The sequence below is a fragment of the Grampus griseus genome, assembly GCF_964374135.1.
Source record: "Grampus griseus genome assembly, chromosome: 10".
NCBI lineage: Eukaryota > Metazoa > Chordata > Mammalia > Artiodactyla > Delphinidae > Grampus > Grampus griseus.
The window spans coordinates 103,651,514-103,670,375 of NC_139004.1; the positions used below are offsets into that span (position 1 = coordinate 103,651,514).

The window sequence follows — 18,862 nt, forward strand, 5'->3', positions numbered from 1 at the left end:
CATAAAAAGGAACGAGGCACTGACACAGGCTACCACAGGGATGAACTCTGAAAACATTACGCTAAGGGAAAGAAACCAGACACAAAAGGCCACATGTTGTGTGACTGCATTTATGTGAAGTGTCCAGAACAGGCAGATGGATGGAGACAGAGAGCAGATGAGTGGGGCAGGGGCTGGGGGTGCGGAGAAAGGGAGGAAGTGGAAGCTAAGGAGCATGGGGCCCTTCTGGGGCAACGACCGGGTTCTAAAAGGGATTACAGTGGTCACACAGCTGTGTGAACATGAAGCACTGAGCTGTACACTCTGAATGGCGACCTGTGTGGTATGTGACGTGCAGCTCAGCAAAGCTGTTTAGGAAACAAAAATGAGCATTTCCTCTCTTGCCCAGTTCTCTCCCCGAACTTGCTGAGATCCACCACAGCCCAGAAAACCAAGAACCCCTCTGGTTAGCAGAACTGACTCTCCGAAGCAGAGGTAGTTAAGACGGACACCTACACACACACACACACACACACACACACACCCCCACACACCCATGCTCTTTCATCCCTAGAACCCCTAGAAAACTGGTCTAGTCCTACTCTGTGCAGTGGAAACAGAACACAAGCCAGAAATGTAATTTTAAATTTTCTAGTGGCCATATCTGAAAAGTTAACAGAAACAAGTAAAACTTAATTTAATATCATCTTATTTAAGTCTGTCTCTCCAACAGACTATCATTTCAACACATCACCAACATAAACAGTTTACTGAGATATTTTACGCTGGGTGTGTACCCGCAGCACGTCTCAGGTCAGGCAGCCAGTCTAACTCCCCCGAACGACCAGCGGCAGAGCATCCAGCAGCGTGGGGCTCGTTCCCTACATCCCACGTGACAGATCCATTTGGGCAAAGCCGTAAAAAAGAACGTGTTGGCTAATGTAACCGAAGGCCACGCACATCTGTCTACAGGTGGGGCTGGGTCCAGGAGGTTTGTCTCCCTCTCCCTCATCTCTTGGGTCCATGTTTTTGAGTTGGTGTCACTCTTAGGCAAGTTCATGAATTCTGCCCCCCCTGCCCCCAGAACACCCCACATTAAGGAGTATTCTCCCTTTTTAACAGTCTCAGGGAAAAACGTCATTCCTATCAGGTGACATGCTGAGCCTGACCAGCAGGGATGCTCTTACTGGCCAGTCGGGGTCATGTGCCCATCAGAGGCGTGGCAGCCCCACTGGAGCATCCCCCCAGGTGAGAAGCGAGGAGCAGCTCCAAAGACCAAGGACTCAGGCCACAGGCAGAGTCCAACACCCGCGCCCTGAATCGCAGCCCAGTGCAGCCTCTGGGGTTGAAAACGCACACAGCTCTGCTGCTGTTTTGTTAATGTAATTTCTTAATTGTCCATAACTTATCTAATCTTGCTCCCAAGCTTCTGCCCTACTACTGAGAAGTAGAAACAAACCTTAAACGTTCAAACATCTCAATCTGTGGTATTTAAACGGTGTCTTTTGGGAAAATGGCAAGTCCAGGTCACAGTTCAACTCCCTAACAGGCCCTCCCTCCTTTTTGCTTCTTCCCAGGAGGGTGGTGGGGTCTGAGGCAAAGCTGACAGGGCTTCCTGACACTAGGAAGGGGAGGTCTGTGCCTCTGCCGGCCTCCGGTGCAAGTGTCTCACGCACTCAGGGCCTCCCTGTACAGCTGCACAGGTTGTGCACTGCCCAACTCCATGGGGAACCGTCAGCTCAGACTAGAGTGCATACAGGTCTTCCTGTAATTGTGTGGGCAGCAGCCCCGATCCCACTCACCTCTGGTCCTCGGCCTCAGTCCTCACTGAACACCGCGGCCTGCGGGCAGGTGCTCCTCTGTAGTGGCTCCGTATGTGGCTCTGGTCCCCGCCCCCGCCCCCGCCCAGCAGCCTCCTCTTGCTGACTGCAGGCTCCTTCCTGCTGCTGCTGCTGGGCCCCTCAGCACCTCTGTGACCCAGGCCGCTGTCCCTCAGACCTTCATCCTACCCTTTCCTCACCAGTGCAGCAGGGGCCTCAGTCGGCCGGCCCCCAGGCCCGCGCCTGCGGCAGGGACCCTGAGTCCTCTGCACACTGAAACTCTGCTTGTGGCACGTGAGGAGGCCTACGGGGTTTAGGGCCCCTCCCTTCAGGCTGCGGCGGAGCGAGGAGGGGATTCCTTGGCTCGAGGCGGCCTCCACCCTCCAGGGTAACGACTCGAACCGTCGGCCCGCAGGGTCTGCTAGAGCTGTTCTCCCCCTTTACCGACCAGGAGGCTGAGGCCGAGACACACACCTGCTCGCGGTCGCACGGCACTCGGTAGGAGACCCGGCTTCCAAGCCAGGAGGGCGGACTGATCATTTTAGAGGAATGTGTGTCTGAGAAACTCTATTTGAGAAATTCATTCAAGGAAGAGAAAAGAGGCTCTTTCTTGCCCTACAAGCTGCTCCGCGCCCTCCCCCGCGTCCCCTCCGCGGTGTCACACCTGTGTGTGTGATGTCGCAGGAGAGACCAGCCCACAGGGAGATACAGGCAAGGGGCGGGGACGGGATGGACGAGGCAGGAAAGGCCCTTGGGCCGCGGGGCGGACGCCTGAGGGCTTCGGGGCACAGACCTGCCATCCAGGAGGCTGCGCCGTCCTCCTGTCGGGAAGGAGAGGCCGGAGGGCCGTGGCGCAGAACCTGACCGGAAGCGGAAGTGCAGGGTGGGAACTCGGGGGCGGGGCGGAGGAGGGCGGGGCCAGCACGTGGTAACTTCGCGCAGACAGCTGCTGGTTGTTAAGAATTTCATATTAGTTTCACTTTCATCGTATTATTTTTATGGCCATTTTCTATCGAGGGCAGGCGATACCGGTCATCCAGTGATGACAGCGCCATAAAGTTTCCGTTTAAAAAATGTCTTTGAGTTAAAACGGGACAAGTGTGTTTAGAGGAGGCGGTTTGAAGGACCCGCGAAGGGAGAGGCCGCCGGGGTGGGGGCGGGGCCGCCAGCCGAGGCCTCGAGAGCCAAGGAGGGCGGTAACCGGAGCCTCGGACCCAGGGCCTTAGACGAGGAGGACACAAAGCCACGGGGCCTCATTCAGCAAACCACCTGGGAAAACTCAGTTTTGAGACAACTGAGGAGATTCAAATATGCAAATACTAATTTTGACAATGTCACGGGGTTATATAAGGAAAAAGTGTTTATCCACTAAAAGTAAACAGGGCAAGGAACACGTGCTGGGGGGTGGGGGGATCTTCAGCTGGGCGCAGCAATGACGCCTGAACAGCCGATTTCTGAAACTAATTAGACCCCAAGCAAGCCGGTGGACAGACAGCTCTGACCCCAGGTCCTCCTGTGTCCTGAATGCTACCAGCTTATAATAGTCGGTGTGGTCCGGGCTGTGCTGCAGAAACAACAGTTCTCCAAATGTCTATGTCCTGCACAAGCTCACGCCATTCCCCCAATGCATGCTGGCTGGCGGCCCTGCTCTCTGGAACCCTCACTCCAGGAGAGAGATGTCCGGCGCAGATGTGACCCGAGCATCTTCCACTGACACCCCCATGGTCAGAACGAGTCCCAAGGCCCCACCCAGCCATTTTCAGAAACGCCACACATGCCATGAAGCAACATCACCTGACAGGCTACGGGGTCTCCAGGAGGACCCGGAGGGGTGCAGCAGGGCCAAGGCCCCCGGAGACACACAGCCTCCAGATGCGAATCAGAGCCTGCCCTCCTTGCTTCCCAAAGAGCCTAGAACAGCCTCTGCTCCTCTTGGGCCTGAGGCCCCCTCTCAGCGTGGACGACCCTTGGCCTCACATGCTGCCCACCCCCCAGGCTCTGCTCCCTGATGGAGCACGCCCGGGTCGCCCCCGCCCAAGGGACAGTGTTCCCTCTCGGTCTCCACGCTACTGCCCCTCCCCAGATGGCTCTCCCTGTCTGTCCAGCTGGCTGCCACCACATGCCCCCTCTGCAGTCACCTGGGTGCTACCTGGCCTTGCCTATTAGAGTCCCTGCTCCGCCAGCCACCCCATCACCAGGGCTTAGCGCAGAGCTTGGCACCCAGAAGGGCTCAGCCCGACATGCTGGACCGTCAGCCAGCCTCACCGCTGCCGCCCGGACACTCCCACCCCGTGCCCTGGCCAGAGCGGCTGGCGAGCCCCGGCCTTGACAGCCGATGACTAACAGCTGGGAGGAGCCCACGTGCACGGCAATCAGAAGGCGCCACCCGCCCTGCCGCGTGGCGCTCCCTGCATAATCACACTTGATCACCGTGAGTGCTGATTGCGCCCAGAGACGGCGCCTGCTCTCAGGCTGGTGGGGCTGGGGCCCTCGGCAGCCTAATGAGGGTAATTGAGGCAGGGCTGATTGTGCCGGAAAGCCGGAGGGGACAGAGCTGTGGGGACAGGCTGCGTCACACCCCAAACAGGTCCATGTTTGCTAAATCTGTTTCCGATGCAATGTCATGCTGATTACACTGATTTCCTTAGTGATTGAGCCTGGTGCCGAGCTCACCGCCTGCAGCCCCGGCTGTCAGGATGGGCCCATTTTGGAGCAGGAGGTACTGACGATGATTTATGGCCCACTGTCAGAGCTCTTGGGTCGGAGATACTACAGGAAGGCAGGCTGGAGTGCCGCTGGGCTTCTCTGGGGACCTCTCTCCTGTGAGGTGGTGGCCGGCTTCCAGTCCCGCGAGGCCACTCCCCACCATGCCCCTCAGCTTCCTGTCTGTCTGGGTCACTGTGAGGTCCACACAAGTTCACTGGCCACAAGAGTGGCTGAACCACGAGTGGGCCGTCAGCCTCATCACTGTAGCTGCCTGTGTCCGCCTGCAGATCAGGCAAAAGCAAACGTGCAGGTCGCCCTTTGGGATCCATCACGCTCATCCCGTCCACACCCAGGCCTGCCTCTCCCAGTTGTCACCTCTGATAGCCACGCCCCCCCCCCGGGGCAGGAACGGCCGAGCCTATTGGGCCCTGGAGGAAACAGCCAGGGACAGATGGGGTGCTGCCCAGAGCCACACGCTGGGAGAGCCTGCACCGACACCTTCTCCGTCAGGGCAGGAAACCACCTTCCAGAACCTTCATGGGACCGATCGATGGGCCTGTGCTGGGAGGGCCAGCATTGCCCAAACTGGGCCCCTCAGCTGCAAGGTTCTGAGTGGGGTGCTCCTAGCTAAGAAAATCTGGCACGCGCAGCTCCAACGCTGCTGCTCAGGGTGGGGACCCAGGCCAATGTCCAGGCTTCCCCAGGCCCTCTGGACTTTAACACGGTCTCCAGGGACCGACTGCTCTGAGCCGAGGCAGAACACCCAGGGGAGCTGAGAACACTGTGTGGGCCCAGGTCAACAGGACCCCCTGGGTGGGGCTCGGGCCCTGTGTTTTCAGTCTCAGCTGATGTTTCCCCGGTGGTCCAGGGGCCCGGAGCACAGGAGCTCTGTGATGCCAGGTCCTGGGGAGGCCCTGCTGCACTGGCCACGCCCTGAGGCCAGGAGTCCCGGCATCTCGGGCAATGCTGCCGCCGAGGTGGGGGGGGCGGCTGTGCCTGCAGCTCTGCTGGCCGCGTGGCCCCAGGCCAGGACCCTCCCCCTCCCCCACCCCTGAGTAAGGAGAGCCCAGAGCCACGAGTTTTAGCAAAAATGTTTATTCTCTCCTTAATGTGTGTGTCTTTACAAGTACTAAATCTGAGACAGTAAACTAGGAAACGGCCGTGTATTTACACAGCCTGCGAGCCACGCCGCCCCCGGGAGAGGCAGCGGCAGAGGGGCCGCGCAGGCTGCTGAGCGATCGCTCTTCTTTTGGGTGGGGTTTGCGGCGTCAAAGGACAGCTAATCGTGGGCTTCGTCTTAAAAATATCTCTCTCTCTCTAAATATATCTATTCTAGCTTGTGTAGCACCAACGGCGTGAGCCCTCAGCTCCAGCACTGGCGGCAGAGCCAGGCGGGGCTCGCTCAGCAAGGGCAAAGCGGGGAGGGCGGGGGGACCTCTCCCGTGGGCCTGGGGCCTGGGGCCCGGGTCGGGGAGTGCGGGCAAGCTCGAGGTATATGGAGAGGCCAGGCTCCCGACCGAGGCCGAGCTGTCCCTGGCGCTCCTGAGACGCGTGTGAGCGAGGGCGGGAGGGGGCCCGGGGCGGCGGGCAGTAGCAGCAGTGTCGGGGCGGGCAGGCATCCTGGCACACCGCCCCACACCACAGTCCAGAGCCCCGGCCCTGGGGCTGCAGAGGGGCCTTGGGGGCCACCCACCTGCACAGAGCAGCGCTCCCATGCCACACTCCAGCCACCCTCAGGCCAGAGCCGGAGCTTGGGGTCCGAGTGCCCGGCAGGAGGACGGGGATGTGGCGGCAGGCGCCTGGGCCCAGTGCCGAAGGCGCGGTGGAGCCAGCAGGACCCTGGAGACGGGCCAGGAGGAGGACTTGGCCCGAGTCCAGCCCCGGGAGAGGAAGGTGCGGCCGTGCTGCGGGGTGGGCTGCAGGCGTAGGTCAGCGATCGGCTCGTGTGTAAACAGACAGCGCTAAAGTGCTTGCGCACGCACTCCATGAGGCCTCGCGCCCGCAGGGCCGGCTCCCCTCCTGCGTCACTACCGCCCAGCCCGCCGCCCGTGGGGCAAGCACGGGGCCGGGGAGGCCCGAGGAAGGGGGGCTGGGACTGGGTTCTGAAGACGGCGGCGCAGCGGCCGAGGAGCCCCCTGACCCGAGCGGGGCTGGAAGAACGGGGGCTTCGATCAGAAGCAGCTTCAGGGAAGACTCGGGGGGAGCGAGACCCGCACCCGGACGGAACCCGGCCCCGGCCAGCGCCCGCCCGGCCTGAGCTCCTGCTGGACACCCGCCACGCGGGGGGCCCGAGCCCTGCTCAGTGCCCACGGGGCCCAGGGCCCCCTGCACCCCGGTTCCAGGAGCTTCCTGAGTCAGGAGGGGGCGGATTTCACCCCTCCTCCCGCGAGGGAGCAGCTCCTCAGCTGACGGAGGTGTGCGGTCTGGCTCACGCGGCTTGGGGGGGGTACCCAAGACGGGCGGCCGGGGGCGTGGGGCCGGCCACAGCTAACTGTCCCTTAAAGTCCGCGGGAATCTGTAGTACCGTCGAAAAAGTGAATTGCAAAGGGAACAGGCCACTGCCTTCACAAGTGACTGATTAATTAGAAAACATGAAAAAAGGGCCTAACCACCTCTAGTATTCAACACTTGCAGTTTTAAAAAGATCAAGTCAGACTAAACGCTAGCACAGTCATGCAGGAATCCACGGCCCGCGTCCGGGAAGCTCTCGGCCCGAGAAGTCCTCTCCTTCTCACGTCAAAACGAAAACAGGACGACCCGCAGGTCGAGGGCGGAGGCCTCGGGGGTGCTGCAGCGGGGAAGCTCTGGCCACGTTCTCCACGACCATTTGGTATTGCTTTCTCGCTACCTTAATTCTCTTATTCTAAAGTGTAAAATTTCTCCTCCTCCAGGTAACTATACAGGACCCCACTGGGGCTGGAGACAGGCTAGAACCACATATATATGGATATATATATATGGATATATATGTACAGATTTTTTAATTAAAAACGCGCTGTTTTGCTCGCTGAGAGCAGGACGGGCAGACCGGCTCTGCAGGCCCCCCGGTCACTGCGTCCTGCTCCCGGCCAGGCCAGGGGGTGTGGTCCGAGGCCCCCGTGGCCCCGCTGCCCAAGCAGAGCACAGCAGGACCCCCTTGCTCCCCTAAAAGACGAGCAACAGCCCCCAGATATCCCTCCACTCCGAGGGACCAGCACGCTGCTGAGGGGCCAGACTGACGCCGCTGGAAGGCGGGTGGGGGCCGGGGAGGGGGGAGGAGGGTGCTCGGGGCTGCTCCCGGGACCTCCACAGCCGAGAGCTCAGGCCGGGACGGGGGCGGGCGCGGTGGGGGGAATAAATAAGGGAACGTGCACGCATGACCCGGAGCCCCAGGCCCCAGCGGCTCCCAGAGGAACAGCCCTGAGGACGGAACGGGATCCGAGTCCTTCTGGAAGTCACTTGGGCCCCGCGTGGAGCCGTCCTGCAGCCCCTCCATGGGAGGGAGCCGGGGGCCTCTCTCTGGGCGAGGTCGACGTGGCGCTCTGGCCTCGGCCGCGGAGAGCACGCGGTGAATCGGAGGATGGTGGCGGCGGTGCACTGGTGCGTGTGGTGTTGCCGGAACGTGGCAGGTGGGTGGTGACGCCTGGACCGACTTCAGCTCGCTGTGGCTGGGCCCTGGGCATTCATTCAGCCTCCCCGCCCGGCCGCCAGCCACGCCCCAGCCCTCAGACTCTGCCTAGGGAGCCGGGCACAGCTGACCCCCTCCCAGCCCCTGGGCCTGGCCCTCCTGGCCTCGGCAGCCCAACCTCTCCCTATAGGAGAACTCCTGCCTCACCCCCGGGGCCTCAGCAGCAGTCACCCACTGTCCTGAGAAGGCCCCCGGCCACACCTGGGTTCCCCAGCCCCATGGCGAGCAGCTCTGGGCGTGGAAGGTGCTGCAGGGCACCGTCTCACCAACACCAATTAAGAACCGGGACCCCCGCAGGCGGGAAGGGGACAGGGGCGGCGAGGGGGGCCAGGACTGCACACCCGGCCCCCAGCGCAGGGCACCTGGTATGGTTGGGGCGAGGCTGCCTCCGTGGACCTCCCAGCTCCGGCTGCTGCACAGGGCCGCCCCCAAGGGCCCTCTCACTCTCCTGCTGGCCAGGCAGTCATGGCCGATGGCTCAGCTGCTCAGGGCCATGGTGTCCACCACCTGCTCCAACTTGCTCCGGAGCCGCTGCCGCCGTGCCTGCTCGTCCTTCTCCAGGGCCGTCAGGATCTGTGGAGGTGGGAGGGGGGCATCAGGCCTGTCCGGGGCTCGGGGTAGCACACATTGGCTGTGTCCAGAGTGGGCTCCAGGCTGAGGCCACTTTGTCCCACCCACTCTCAGCTGAGGGACCTGGGCCTGGAGCCGGGACCCCCGGACCCCGCGACCCCGGGGTCCCCATCCGCCCCTCATCCCCCAAAACCACCCGAACAGGGCTCAGGTCCCTGCCGGCCCTCCAGGCCCCCGAGCCCCAGGGCCTGCCCCCTGCACCCGCGGGTCCTGCTGGGCTCTGTGCTCACACCCGTCTCCCGCGGCGGCCAGTCAGCCCCCAGCACGTGGCCGAGCTGCCGTCTCCCTCCACAGCCCCATCGCCCCGCGTCTCTGCACCCCTCATAGCACAGCCCCTCGGGAAGAACCGCAGCCCGCCACCCCCATGCTCTGACCTGCCGCCAGGCCTCCTGCGCTCACCGCCCCATCCTCTCAAACCCACACAAAAGTTGGAGCTGGCGCCTGAGCCCTCCAGCTCCTGACGTGGTCCCTGCAGCCGGGCAGCCCGGCCACAGCCCCTGCTCCCCCGCTCCCCGCACCTAGCAGTCAGGCTCCGTCTCTGAACCCCAAAGGCCGTCTCCCTCGGGAGCAGCCCAAGACCCTACAGCCTGCACACCCGGCGACGGCCCCGCCTCCCCCTCCTCCCAGGACATTCTGATTCAGCCCCGCACGGCCTCTGCCGTTCTGCATCCGGCCTGCTCTGGCCTCAGGGCCTGGGCTCTGGCCGGGCCCGCCCTGCCCCTCCGGCCCTGCGCTCTGTCCATCCAGTGCAGCCCACGAGTCAGTCGTCTGTCCTGACGTCTCAGGGAGGCCCAGCTCCGCACGCGCCCGGCTCCAGAAGCAGATCGGGAGCCGAGGGTCGAGGATGGCCCGTGCCCTGCCCTGGAGACGCGCCCAGACCCATCAGGCAGCCCGGGCCGGGGCGGGAGCACGCTCGGTGAGGCTGGCGAGCTTACCTCGTCCTTGTACTTGCTGATGTAGGAGTAGATCTCGTGCAGGGCACTCATGCTGTTGAACTGGCTCAGATGCAGCCGCGACTGTTCAGCCAGGTACGCGCTCATGTCCTGGTCGCTGATGGCGGGCATCTTGGCGATGTCCGCGTAGTACCTGCGGCAGGCGGGCGGGCGGGCGCGTGAGCTGGGTCCCGGCCCCTCCCCCGCCCAGCCCCGGGCCTGCGCCCCCACCTCTCCACCCAGCTCTTGTAGTTGGGGATGTCCTTGGCGTAGAGCAGCTTGTTGGAGGGCGAGTCCTTGCCCAGCTTGTGCTCGGACGTCGAGCAGGAGTCCATGAAGGTCTGGGCCACCACCGACAGGCAGGCGTCCGTGATGCTGCTCTTGTGGATGTCGAAGACGAACTGCGGGTTCTTGATCACGTTCACCCAGAAGCGCAGGGGCAGGCTGCGGGCAGGCGGGCGCACGGTCGGACGGGCCTCAGCGGCCCTCGGGCCGGCGGGGAGCGGGGGCTGACCTGTGGCCTCACCGTCCTCCCGGCTCTGGCCTTCACGGTGACCGTGGATTTCCATGCAGCCGGGGAGACAGGCCCAGAGAGCTGGGCCGTGAGCGAGGGCTGCTCCTGCTGGCCAGCCCCTCCCCACGGGCCCAGGGGAGGGTGTGCACCCCCACAGGCTCTCTCGCCCTTGGGTACCCACTGTGCCCGGCTGCAGTCCTCCAGGCCTGAGTGCCTGCTCACGGCTGGGCCGGCTCCCCTCGAGTCTTGGTGACAAGACCGGGAAGGGGGCCAGCAGACGCAGCCCCACTACAGCTGACCCCGACCAGAAGGCCACCTCTACGACCACCCTCAGCTGGGCCAGCGACAGCCTCTGGCCACGTGTCACTGTTTAAACTTAAATAAAGTTAAAGATTCAGGGGCTCGACTGCACCAGTTACGTCAGATACCCCTAGTCACACGTGGCCACGTGCGTGGCACCAACCCAGAACTTTCTACCACCCCAGGAAGGTCCCCTGGACAGTGCTGACCTACACTGCCTCCCTTGGTGGCCGGTGGACCCCCTCAAGGGCCACGGGCAGCGCAGGTGGAGCTGGAGGCCCAGGGTGGGTTCGCTTGGAGAGGACCTGGGCTCATCCCAGGCTGGGGGGGCAGCAGTGTACAGGGAGGAGTCGGGTCACGGGGAGGAAGAGGCCAGAGGCACAAAACTTGTGAGGACCAGGCAGGCCCTGCCAGGGACCCGGGCAGCTCTGGAGGCAAAAGCCAGACCGGCAGCGAGGGGGCGACGGGACTGAGAGCCCCAGGAGCGTTTGCTGTCACTGTCACCCTCGTCGCTGTAGCCAGCATGGGACGGGCCTGTCCCACTGAGCCTGTTTCTCACGCAGAAGCCTACACACCTGCACGCAGCCGCGCACGCCCAGAGACACGCACAGATACACGTGTGCACACACACCCCCCCACCCACATCCGGTCCCACAGGTGGGTCAGCGGATGCCCCCGATGGCTGAGTCAGAGAGGCCCAGACGGAGAGGGACCAGCCTCCTGGCACTGCAGCCCCCAGCCGAGCCGGGCTGCCCCCAGGTCCCAGGCTTCCTGCTCCAGCGGGGACCTCGGCCCCGCCCCCGCCCCGCCCCCACCCCAGGCCGGTACCAGTTGCTCTTCCAGGTGTGGCGCACGTCCGCGTCGTGGATCTGGTGCTGGTCGGCCTGCTCGTCCAGGAAGTCGAACATGTACTTGATGGCCAGCGGCAGGGCCGAGCCCCGGTGCGCCGTGCTGAATATGGTCTCGAAGAGGTCGTCCACGAACTTCTGCAGCGTGCCCTGTGGGGGGGCGGCGCACAGCTCCAGCGGCTGCCCCGGCCCCGTGAGGCCCGCCCGGGCCCCTTCCCTCCGCCCACCTTGGTGGCCAGCAGCCGCGTCAGGTAGATCTCGGAGACCATCTTGCTGCCCCGGTCGCCCTCCCGCTGGTCCAGGTGGTCGTGGTTCTTGACCAGGTGCCACAACTTGGTGCCGCTCTCCAGGTCGGGCGTGATCATGGGCGTGCGCGAGCGCAGGCTGTCGGGGCTGCTGGCGGTGCGCAGCATGCTCTCTGCGGGCGCCGTGCCGTCAGCTGCTGCGTCCCGCCCCCCCCCCCCGCCCGCCCGGCACCAGGTTGCTGGGCAGGCGGCTCCCTGTGTGAGCCTCAGCTCCCCCCCGACAGCTGGGGTCGTCCGCCCCCACCTCCCTGGGTTTCTGGGGACGGTGCTGCCCGGGGAAAGGCCGAGGGTCCCCGGGACAGGCTGTAACCAAGCCATCCCAGGCTGCCGCAGCGGCGCCCAGAGCGGCATTCTGTCCAGGTCGGTGGTCTGCCCGTTGCCCCCGCCGGCCCTCTGCCCCTGCCGGCGCTCACCGTATCTGCTGAGGGACTTGGTGAAGGTGGACGAGTTGGAGATATTGTAGGCAGACGTCTGCTTGGGCACCAGGGCCACCGAGGACCCATCCGTCACCTACGGGCAGGAGGCCGGGTGATGCGTGACCCACCACCCGCGGCTGGCCTCTCACCTGGGCCTCAGCCTGCCCCCCAACCCTGGGCGACCCCCACATGTGACCGTGCCCTCTCCTCCTGGAGCGTGGCCCCCAGCCCTGAGCCCCGTCGTGGAGAGAGGGGCCCGAGCCGTGGCCGCAGGTTGGGGGTCACCTGGTAGTGCGCCAGCGTGTTCAGCCTCTTCCAGTCGTTATCGATCTTGGTGGTGACGTCCTCATCCTGCAGGATGATGCGGGCCATGCGGCCCTGACGCCACTCTGCGGGGGAGGGGAACGCTGGAGTGCTGCCCTGCTCCTTGCGCCCTCCATCAGGACAGGTCCAGGGGGCAGGGTCCCAGGGGCCCTGAGTGAAGGCTGGGCAGCAGAGGGACAGGCCCAGCCCAGAGCAGAAGCCCCGCACCCCTGCTGCTGCCCAGCCCCTCTGGCAGCCCCCCGCCCGCCCAACCCTGGGCAGCCCAGCCTTCCGGAGCTCCTAGCCTGGCACTCAAGGCCTCCCTCCATCGTGGCCCCAGCCTCACCCACCAAGGGACCAGCCCGGTCCAGCCCGGCTCTGCTCCCCAGGCCCTTCCCACTTAGCAGGTGCCCCTGCCCACGCCCTGCTCGTGAGCCATCTTGAGAGCCCCCACCCAGCTCCAAGGGCCCACCTGCTTCCTAAAGCACACGGGGACCCCACCCCTGCCCCCACAAGCAGGGGCGCACCCTCTCAGTGCCACCCTGCTTCCACCACCCCGGGGAGCAGCCTACAGACCCAGCCTGGGTCACGCACCCCTTCCCTCCAACCCTCCGGGCCAGCGCCCAGTGCTTGGACGACGCAACAGAGCCCCTGCCGGGCTCACCCAGGTCCATGTCCCCGGCCTTGGGCCGCTGGGAGTAGGGCACGCCCTTGTACACGGCGTCCAGCAGCTTCTCCTTGACCTGCGTCACCGTGTCGCAGTTCAGCCCCTTCACCGGCACCTCGGGCGCGTTCTCATTCTCGGGGTTCACGCAGTTCAGGGTCTGGAGGTGGGAGCGCAGGGCGTCAGCCCCCTCCCCCTCCCTGGCGGGCGGGGAGGGGCGGGTGGGCGGCGCTCACCAGTCAGCCCCCTCCCCCTCCCTGGCGGGCGGGCGGCGCTCACCAGCGTCTTGTAGTCGATCTGCTGGCGGATGAGCTTGTCCTCGCTCAGGGAGTAGCGCGCCTCGCCCGTGATGGCGTCGATGGGGCCTTTCTCCATCTGCTGCTTGATGGCGCAGAACAGCAGGAAGAGCGGCTCCCCGGCGCACTCCTGTGGGCGGGCGGACGGGCGGCGTCAGGCTCCGCCCCAGCCGCTGCCCCGGCCCCCCCACCCCCCACCCCGCGGAGACGGGCATGAAAATCCCGGAAAACGACCTCAGCAAAGGGGCCAAGCGGGGAGGACCAAGGCCAGTCAACCCCGGCTGAAGCCTCGCCCGCTTCAGGCCTCGGCAGGACCACGGCCCCGGCGCCACTCTGCCCAAAGCAGCCAGTGTTGCATGTGGTTGAGGCGCAGGCTCCGGTGCCGCCCCCACGGCCCAGGGGACTACAACGGGTGCGACCATCATCTATCAGATGGGGGGGCCCCCTCAGCTAGGACTCGCCTGCAGGAGAGGGCCGCCCCTCCCTCCAGAGCACGTGGCCGATGCACTCACAGGTGCAAACGCACCAACCCAGGGCAGGAGGCTGGCAGGGCGGCTGTCCGGGCACTCGGGGAAGGTCTGCGCTGCCCATCTCCGACCACGTGCCGCCTCCCGCCCCCACTGCAGCCACTGGGCGTGTCCCCACCTCAGGGCCTTTGCACCTGCTCCCCCTACAACCAGAACTCTCCCCCTCGGGTCTTCACTGCCCCTTCCAGACCCCACCCGACATCCCTTTGTCAGAAAGGCTCTCCCGGGCCCTGGGCCGAGCCCGCTGGCCCTCACTGCCATCACACAGAGCCAGCCCTCTTCGATGGTCTTGTTTGCTTCCCTGCCATTTCCCCTCTGGAGTGGAAGCTGCCTGCCGCAGCCAGGGCGTGCCTGGCCCCCCCCCGCTACATCCCCAGTGCCCAGCACGGAGCGGGCGCGTGGGGGGCTCTACGGACGCTGCTGGACAACAAACACCGTTAACAAACAGCTGCGGAAGGAGGGCTCCCGTCCCGCCCCCGCCAGAGGGCTGCCCCGACTGCAGTGACCAAGCTGCTGCGTGCCCTGCACAGCTGAGTCCCCACCTCAGCCGGACACAGGCCCCTCGCGTCTCGGCCCCCCCAACGGAGCTGGGAGTGAGTGTGGCCCTAGCAGGCAGCTGCCGGCCTGCTCCCTGGCCCACCAAGAGTGGCTCTGCCCGGAACCAGATGCTCCAGGCAGCTCGTTAGCATCTGCGGTGATGAAAGAGACAGCTGCCAGGGAGTGGCAGTGAGCGCAGGTCATCCGGAGACCCTCCAGCAACACGCCCATCTCTGAAATCGTTTCATCTGCAAACTTGGCTGCATTACATCAGCTAGGACAGAGGCCCAGCCGTTAACAGCTGCCTCTCCCTGCAGACGCCACGACACTTACTCCTCTCAGAAGAAAAGGGGCACCTCAGGAGGTCAGAGGGTGAGGTTACACAGCACATCACGAGAAGCCAGGATTCGAACCCAGACAATCTACCGCTAAAGCAGCTGGTCCTTAAAAGCCAAGCGTCCTTACAGAACATGCAGGCTGAGCAGGGTGTTCACTCCCAGCCTGGCTGGCAGGCTCTGACCCACTCCCACAGGCCTGCCCAGATGCCGGGAAGCAGGAACCAGGGAGCAGAAAGCTCTGAGACTGGGAAGGCCCAGAACCCAGCCCTTCCCTGCTGGGCCCACTTCCTGCACAGGGAGGAGGGTGACCTCGGTGACTCTCAGGCCCAGCCGGAAGAGATGTGCAGAGACTTCCAGTGAGTCTCCAAGTGAAAAGGTGACACGAGGACAGGCTGTTCGATAAACGTTAGAACAAGCCCTTCTCCAATCGGGAAAGAAAATCGAGTGAGAGCCCTGCCTCACGCCATATACTAACAGAAAACATTCCTCGGCGTGACACGAGAGCTGTAAATAACAGAAAAGTTCAACAGTCTCTTGGGGCTTCCCTGGCGGTCCAGTGGTTAAGACTTCACCTTCCAGTGCAGGGGGTGCGGGTTCGATCCCTGGTCGGGGAGCTAAGATCCCACATGCCCCAAGGCCAAAAAACCAAAACAGAAACAATTCTGTAACAAATTCAACAATGACTTAAAAAAAATTCTCGTAAAAAAATTTCTTTTAAACTTCTTTTTTCAAAGAAAGCGGGCCTCCTCTGAACCCCCTCCTCCAGGTTCCCAGAGACGACTTAATGAGCACGTGACCAAGTCACGCGGTCTGCAAACAGGTGCGCTTTACAGGAAAGGCACAGCTCTGTTACTGCCACCTGTCCTACACGACAACAACGTCGTCGTACTCTGGGCATCACTGGGCCACCACCCACCGGGCGAGCCCCACCCAGCCCGACCCCCTCCCCTCTGGACCTCGCGCCCACCTCAGGGCCTTTGGCCCCCGTCTGGCTACCTCCTGCCCCTCCTCATGCTCACATCTCACCACCCCATCCACGCTTTCACGCCCCTGTGGACACCCCGCCCCTTTCCCCATCTGCGCCCCTCAGCCCAGCCAGGACTCTGTCCTGAGCACTCTGCGCCGCAGCAGCTGGGCTCAGCACATCCTCCATGGAGGACGGAAAGCCCCACCGCCATCCCCGCCTCGGGACACTGCAGCGAGTGGAGCCTGCAGAGCCACACGGAGAGCAGACCCAGGCCGCCTGCGTCACGAGGCTCCACGGCCCGCTCCCTCACCCACCGTGGAGCTAACCAGGGGCCACCATGCGAGGACCGGGCCCGGCTGCCAAGCCTTCGGGGTTTTCAAGGGAAGCCAGACAGACATCTGGGTCTGATGACCTCCCAGTTCTAAAATGCAGGCGACCCAGCTAGCTGCTCACGGCCCTGACAAAGTCCACCTGGACCCACGTCTAGCCGGCCTGCAGGCTGTACCCATTCCGAGAACAGCCTGGCTCCCCAGGGTCTGTCTGGGGGTCGGGGCTCTCCCAGCCCGAGAGGGAGTTGTCTGGGCAACAACAGTGGAAGCCCAGGCAGCTGCCCGCCTCCTCACAGCAGGGCCAACAGGACCCACCGCCCCCGGGCGCCTCCTCAGGCTGGCCCAGGGCCAGGAGCTGGACACACACACGCCCCTGCCCGGGAGCTCCCTCCGACCTCAGGTCTGGGCCACGGGCACTGCATGAACCCCACCGGAGCCCGGACACACGCCCCAGCTCAGTCACGTGCAGCTGCGGGACCCACGTCGGACCCCGGCGTCCACCTCTGCCCCGGCAGCTGAGTGAGGACAGGACGGCCTCCAGGAGGTGCAGGGAAGACGCGAAGGGACAGCCGCGAGCCGGGGGGGTCCTGCCGAGGCCCTGGCCCCTTGGTGTCTCGGCTGAGAGCCCACCAGTCACCCCTGGCCTCCCACCCCCACCTGGGGCCCCCCGCGGCCCACCCACCTTGAGGAATTTGTACAGAAGGAAGGTGAACCAGTTAGTCAGCATCTTCTCTGCCACCGACTCAGTCCTGGGAACAGAACACATGCAGGGACGGCCTCAGTCCTACCGCCAGGCCCGCCCACACCACCACCTCGCCACCCCACCCTCCCCAGGGCCAAAGGTCAGGCCTTGGCCTCAGAGCAGGTGTCGCCTCGCGCCGAGGGGTCCCAGACGAGGCAAGCCCCGGAGTGGGTCCCCGGAACTGCAGCGGCGGCACCTGGGCTGCGCCGGTGGGCGCGCTGCCGCGGGGGCAGGCACGGGGCGCAGACTCACCGCCGCAGCAACAACTTCGGGTGGTTCTTGCTTTCCAGGTTCTTCTCGATGAGGTCGGACAGCAGCTGCTTGAGCACACCCGTGGCGTACTCCATCTCGCCCTGCAGGGCCGTCATGACGAGCGAGGCCACGTTGCCGCGGTCCCGCATGGAGAAGCTGCGCTGGGCCTCCAGCGTGCGGATGAAGGTCAGCAGGAAGTGCTTCTTGGTCAGCAGCTGCCCGAACAGGGTCAGAGACTTCTCCACGTTAGCCTGCACCTGCGGGGCCACGGGCCTGCTCAGACCTCAGAGAGCACCGGCCCCTGCTGGCCGAGGGCCCGTCTAGGCCCCGGTACAAAGGGCGGGTCCCTGAGCTGCAACTGTCCTAGCAGAATGGACAGGGCCTGGCAGCTGCGTGAGAAGCCACAGCAGGCAGAGGCCCGGGGCACAGCAGCGTGCGGGAGCAGAACGGAGGCCTGCTCCAGCCACCCTCTGTGTGGCCCAGCTCGTCCACCGGGCACCAGGAGTGCCCGACAGCCCCTCCCAGCCGGCACCAATGCAGAAACCACCCTCCCCCTTCACAGAGGACACTCAGGTCCAGAGAGGGGAGCAGCACGTTGCAGCCACACAGCATTGAGGTGGGAAAGGGCCGATGGAATGCCAGGCACGGCTGGTTCCAGGTCCCCGCCCACTCTTATCTGCCCCGAGGCTTGTCATAGCATGACACAAGGCTCCCAGCCCAGGCAAGACAGGTGACAGGTACCAGAGAGGACACACAGTCACAGCTAAGAGAACAGTCAGACCGGCCCGGCAGACGGCAACGCCGGGAGAGACACCTGATGGCGGATGGGGAACCCCCAGCATGGCAGACACCCCAGCAGACAAGCAGGCAGTGAGCAGCCCAGGGCGTCCTGGGCCCGAGCCAGCGCGACAGGAAGGCCCGCTGAGGTGCAGCTCGAGAGGGAATGTCCCACCAACACAGCCACGTGAGGGGGCTGGCTCCCCAACATCCGAGGGGTGCAGGACGCGACACACACGCCCCCACAGAGCGCAACAGAGCAGACTCGCTGAGCCCCTACCCGTTCCGAGCTGGGGGCCCTGGGCGTCTGGCCAGCTACCGGGCAGCCCAGGAGGACGTGGGTGCCAGGCGGCTTCCCCTCGGCAGGCTCGGGGGCCGCGTCGGCCGCGCAGAGCCCAGCTGAGCGCCCGCACCTCCCGACACTCATGGCAACAGCCCCCCTGGCCCAGTGAAACTCGGCACCCAGGCCCACCCAGGAGCCAGGCCGGACGAGCTGCAGGTGGTACACAGTAGGCTAGGGGCCCAACGAAACAGGGCTGGGCCCTGGGGAGCCCAGGCTAAGGGTGGTTTGCTGGGGCGAGGCCCCCCACACCCGGCCCCCCTCCCAGCAGTCTCGAGCCCGCCCCCAGGACCCTGCTGCCCCAGCACCCAAGGAGCCCCCGCAGGCAGAGGCAGCGCCTCTGGAACCCCAGCCAGCAGCCCACCTCCATCTCCTTGAGCACTGGGTGGTCCTCGATGCCGGGGAAGAGGACCCGCATGGCGTACGTGCGGTAGTCAAGGAACGGGATGCCGGCACCGTCCAGGTCGTTGGTCAGCTCGTGGATGTCCGTCTGCAGCTCTGCAAAGGCTGCGGCCAGACGAGGTGTCACGGCAGCTGCCCCGGCCCCCGCGGCACCCCCCACTCTCCCCCAACACACTCAGGGTCGGGCCAGCCCCTGACTCTGCTACTCGCCAGCTGGGTGAACTTGAGGAAGTTCCTCTGCCTCCGTTTCCCCAGTCCTGACACAGAGGCT

General features: G+C 64.5%; 1 protein-coding gene across 1 annotated transcript in view; it reads right to left on the bottom strand.

The window, feature by feature from the left end:
• Positions 1-5,614: 5,614 nt before the first annotated feature.
• The window catches only part of PLXNA1 (plexin A1), a gene marked incomplete at its 5' end in the record, with an annotated part of 39,040 nt that continues 25,792 nt past the window's right edge, over positions 5,615-18,862 (bottom strand). Inside the window, 12 exons of the mRNA XM_082664562.1 lie at positions 5,615-8,745; positions 9,738-9,888; positions 9,966-10,178; positions 11,377-11,546; positions 11,624-11,814; positions 12,115-12,211; positions 12,403-12,506; positions 13,085-13,244; positions 13,364-13,510; positions 16,761-16,827; positions 17,073-17,329; positions 18,554-18,696. Coding sequence (XP_082520688.1) covers positions 8,650-8,745; positions 9,738-9,888; positions 9,966-10,178; positions 11,377-11,546; positions 11,624-11,814; positions 12,115-12,211; positions 12,403-12,506; positions 13,085-13,244; positions 13,364-13,510; positions 16,761-16,827; positions 17,073-17,329; positions 18,554-18,696 — 1,796 coding nt within the window. The 3' untranslated portion in view covers positions 5,615-8,649. The remainder of the gene's footprint in view (positions 8,746-9,737; positions 9,889-9,965; positions 10,179-11,376; positions 11,547-11,623; positions 11,815-12,114; positions 12,212-12,402; positions 12,507-13,084; positions 13,245-13,363; positions 13,511-16,760; positions 16,828-17,072; positions 17,330-18,553; positions 18,697-18,862) is intronic.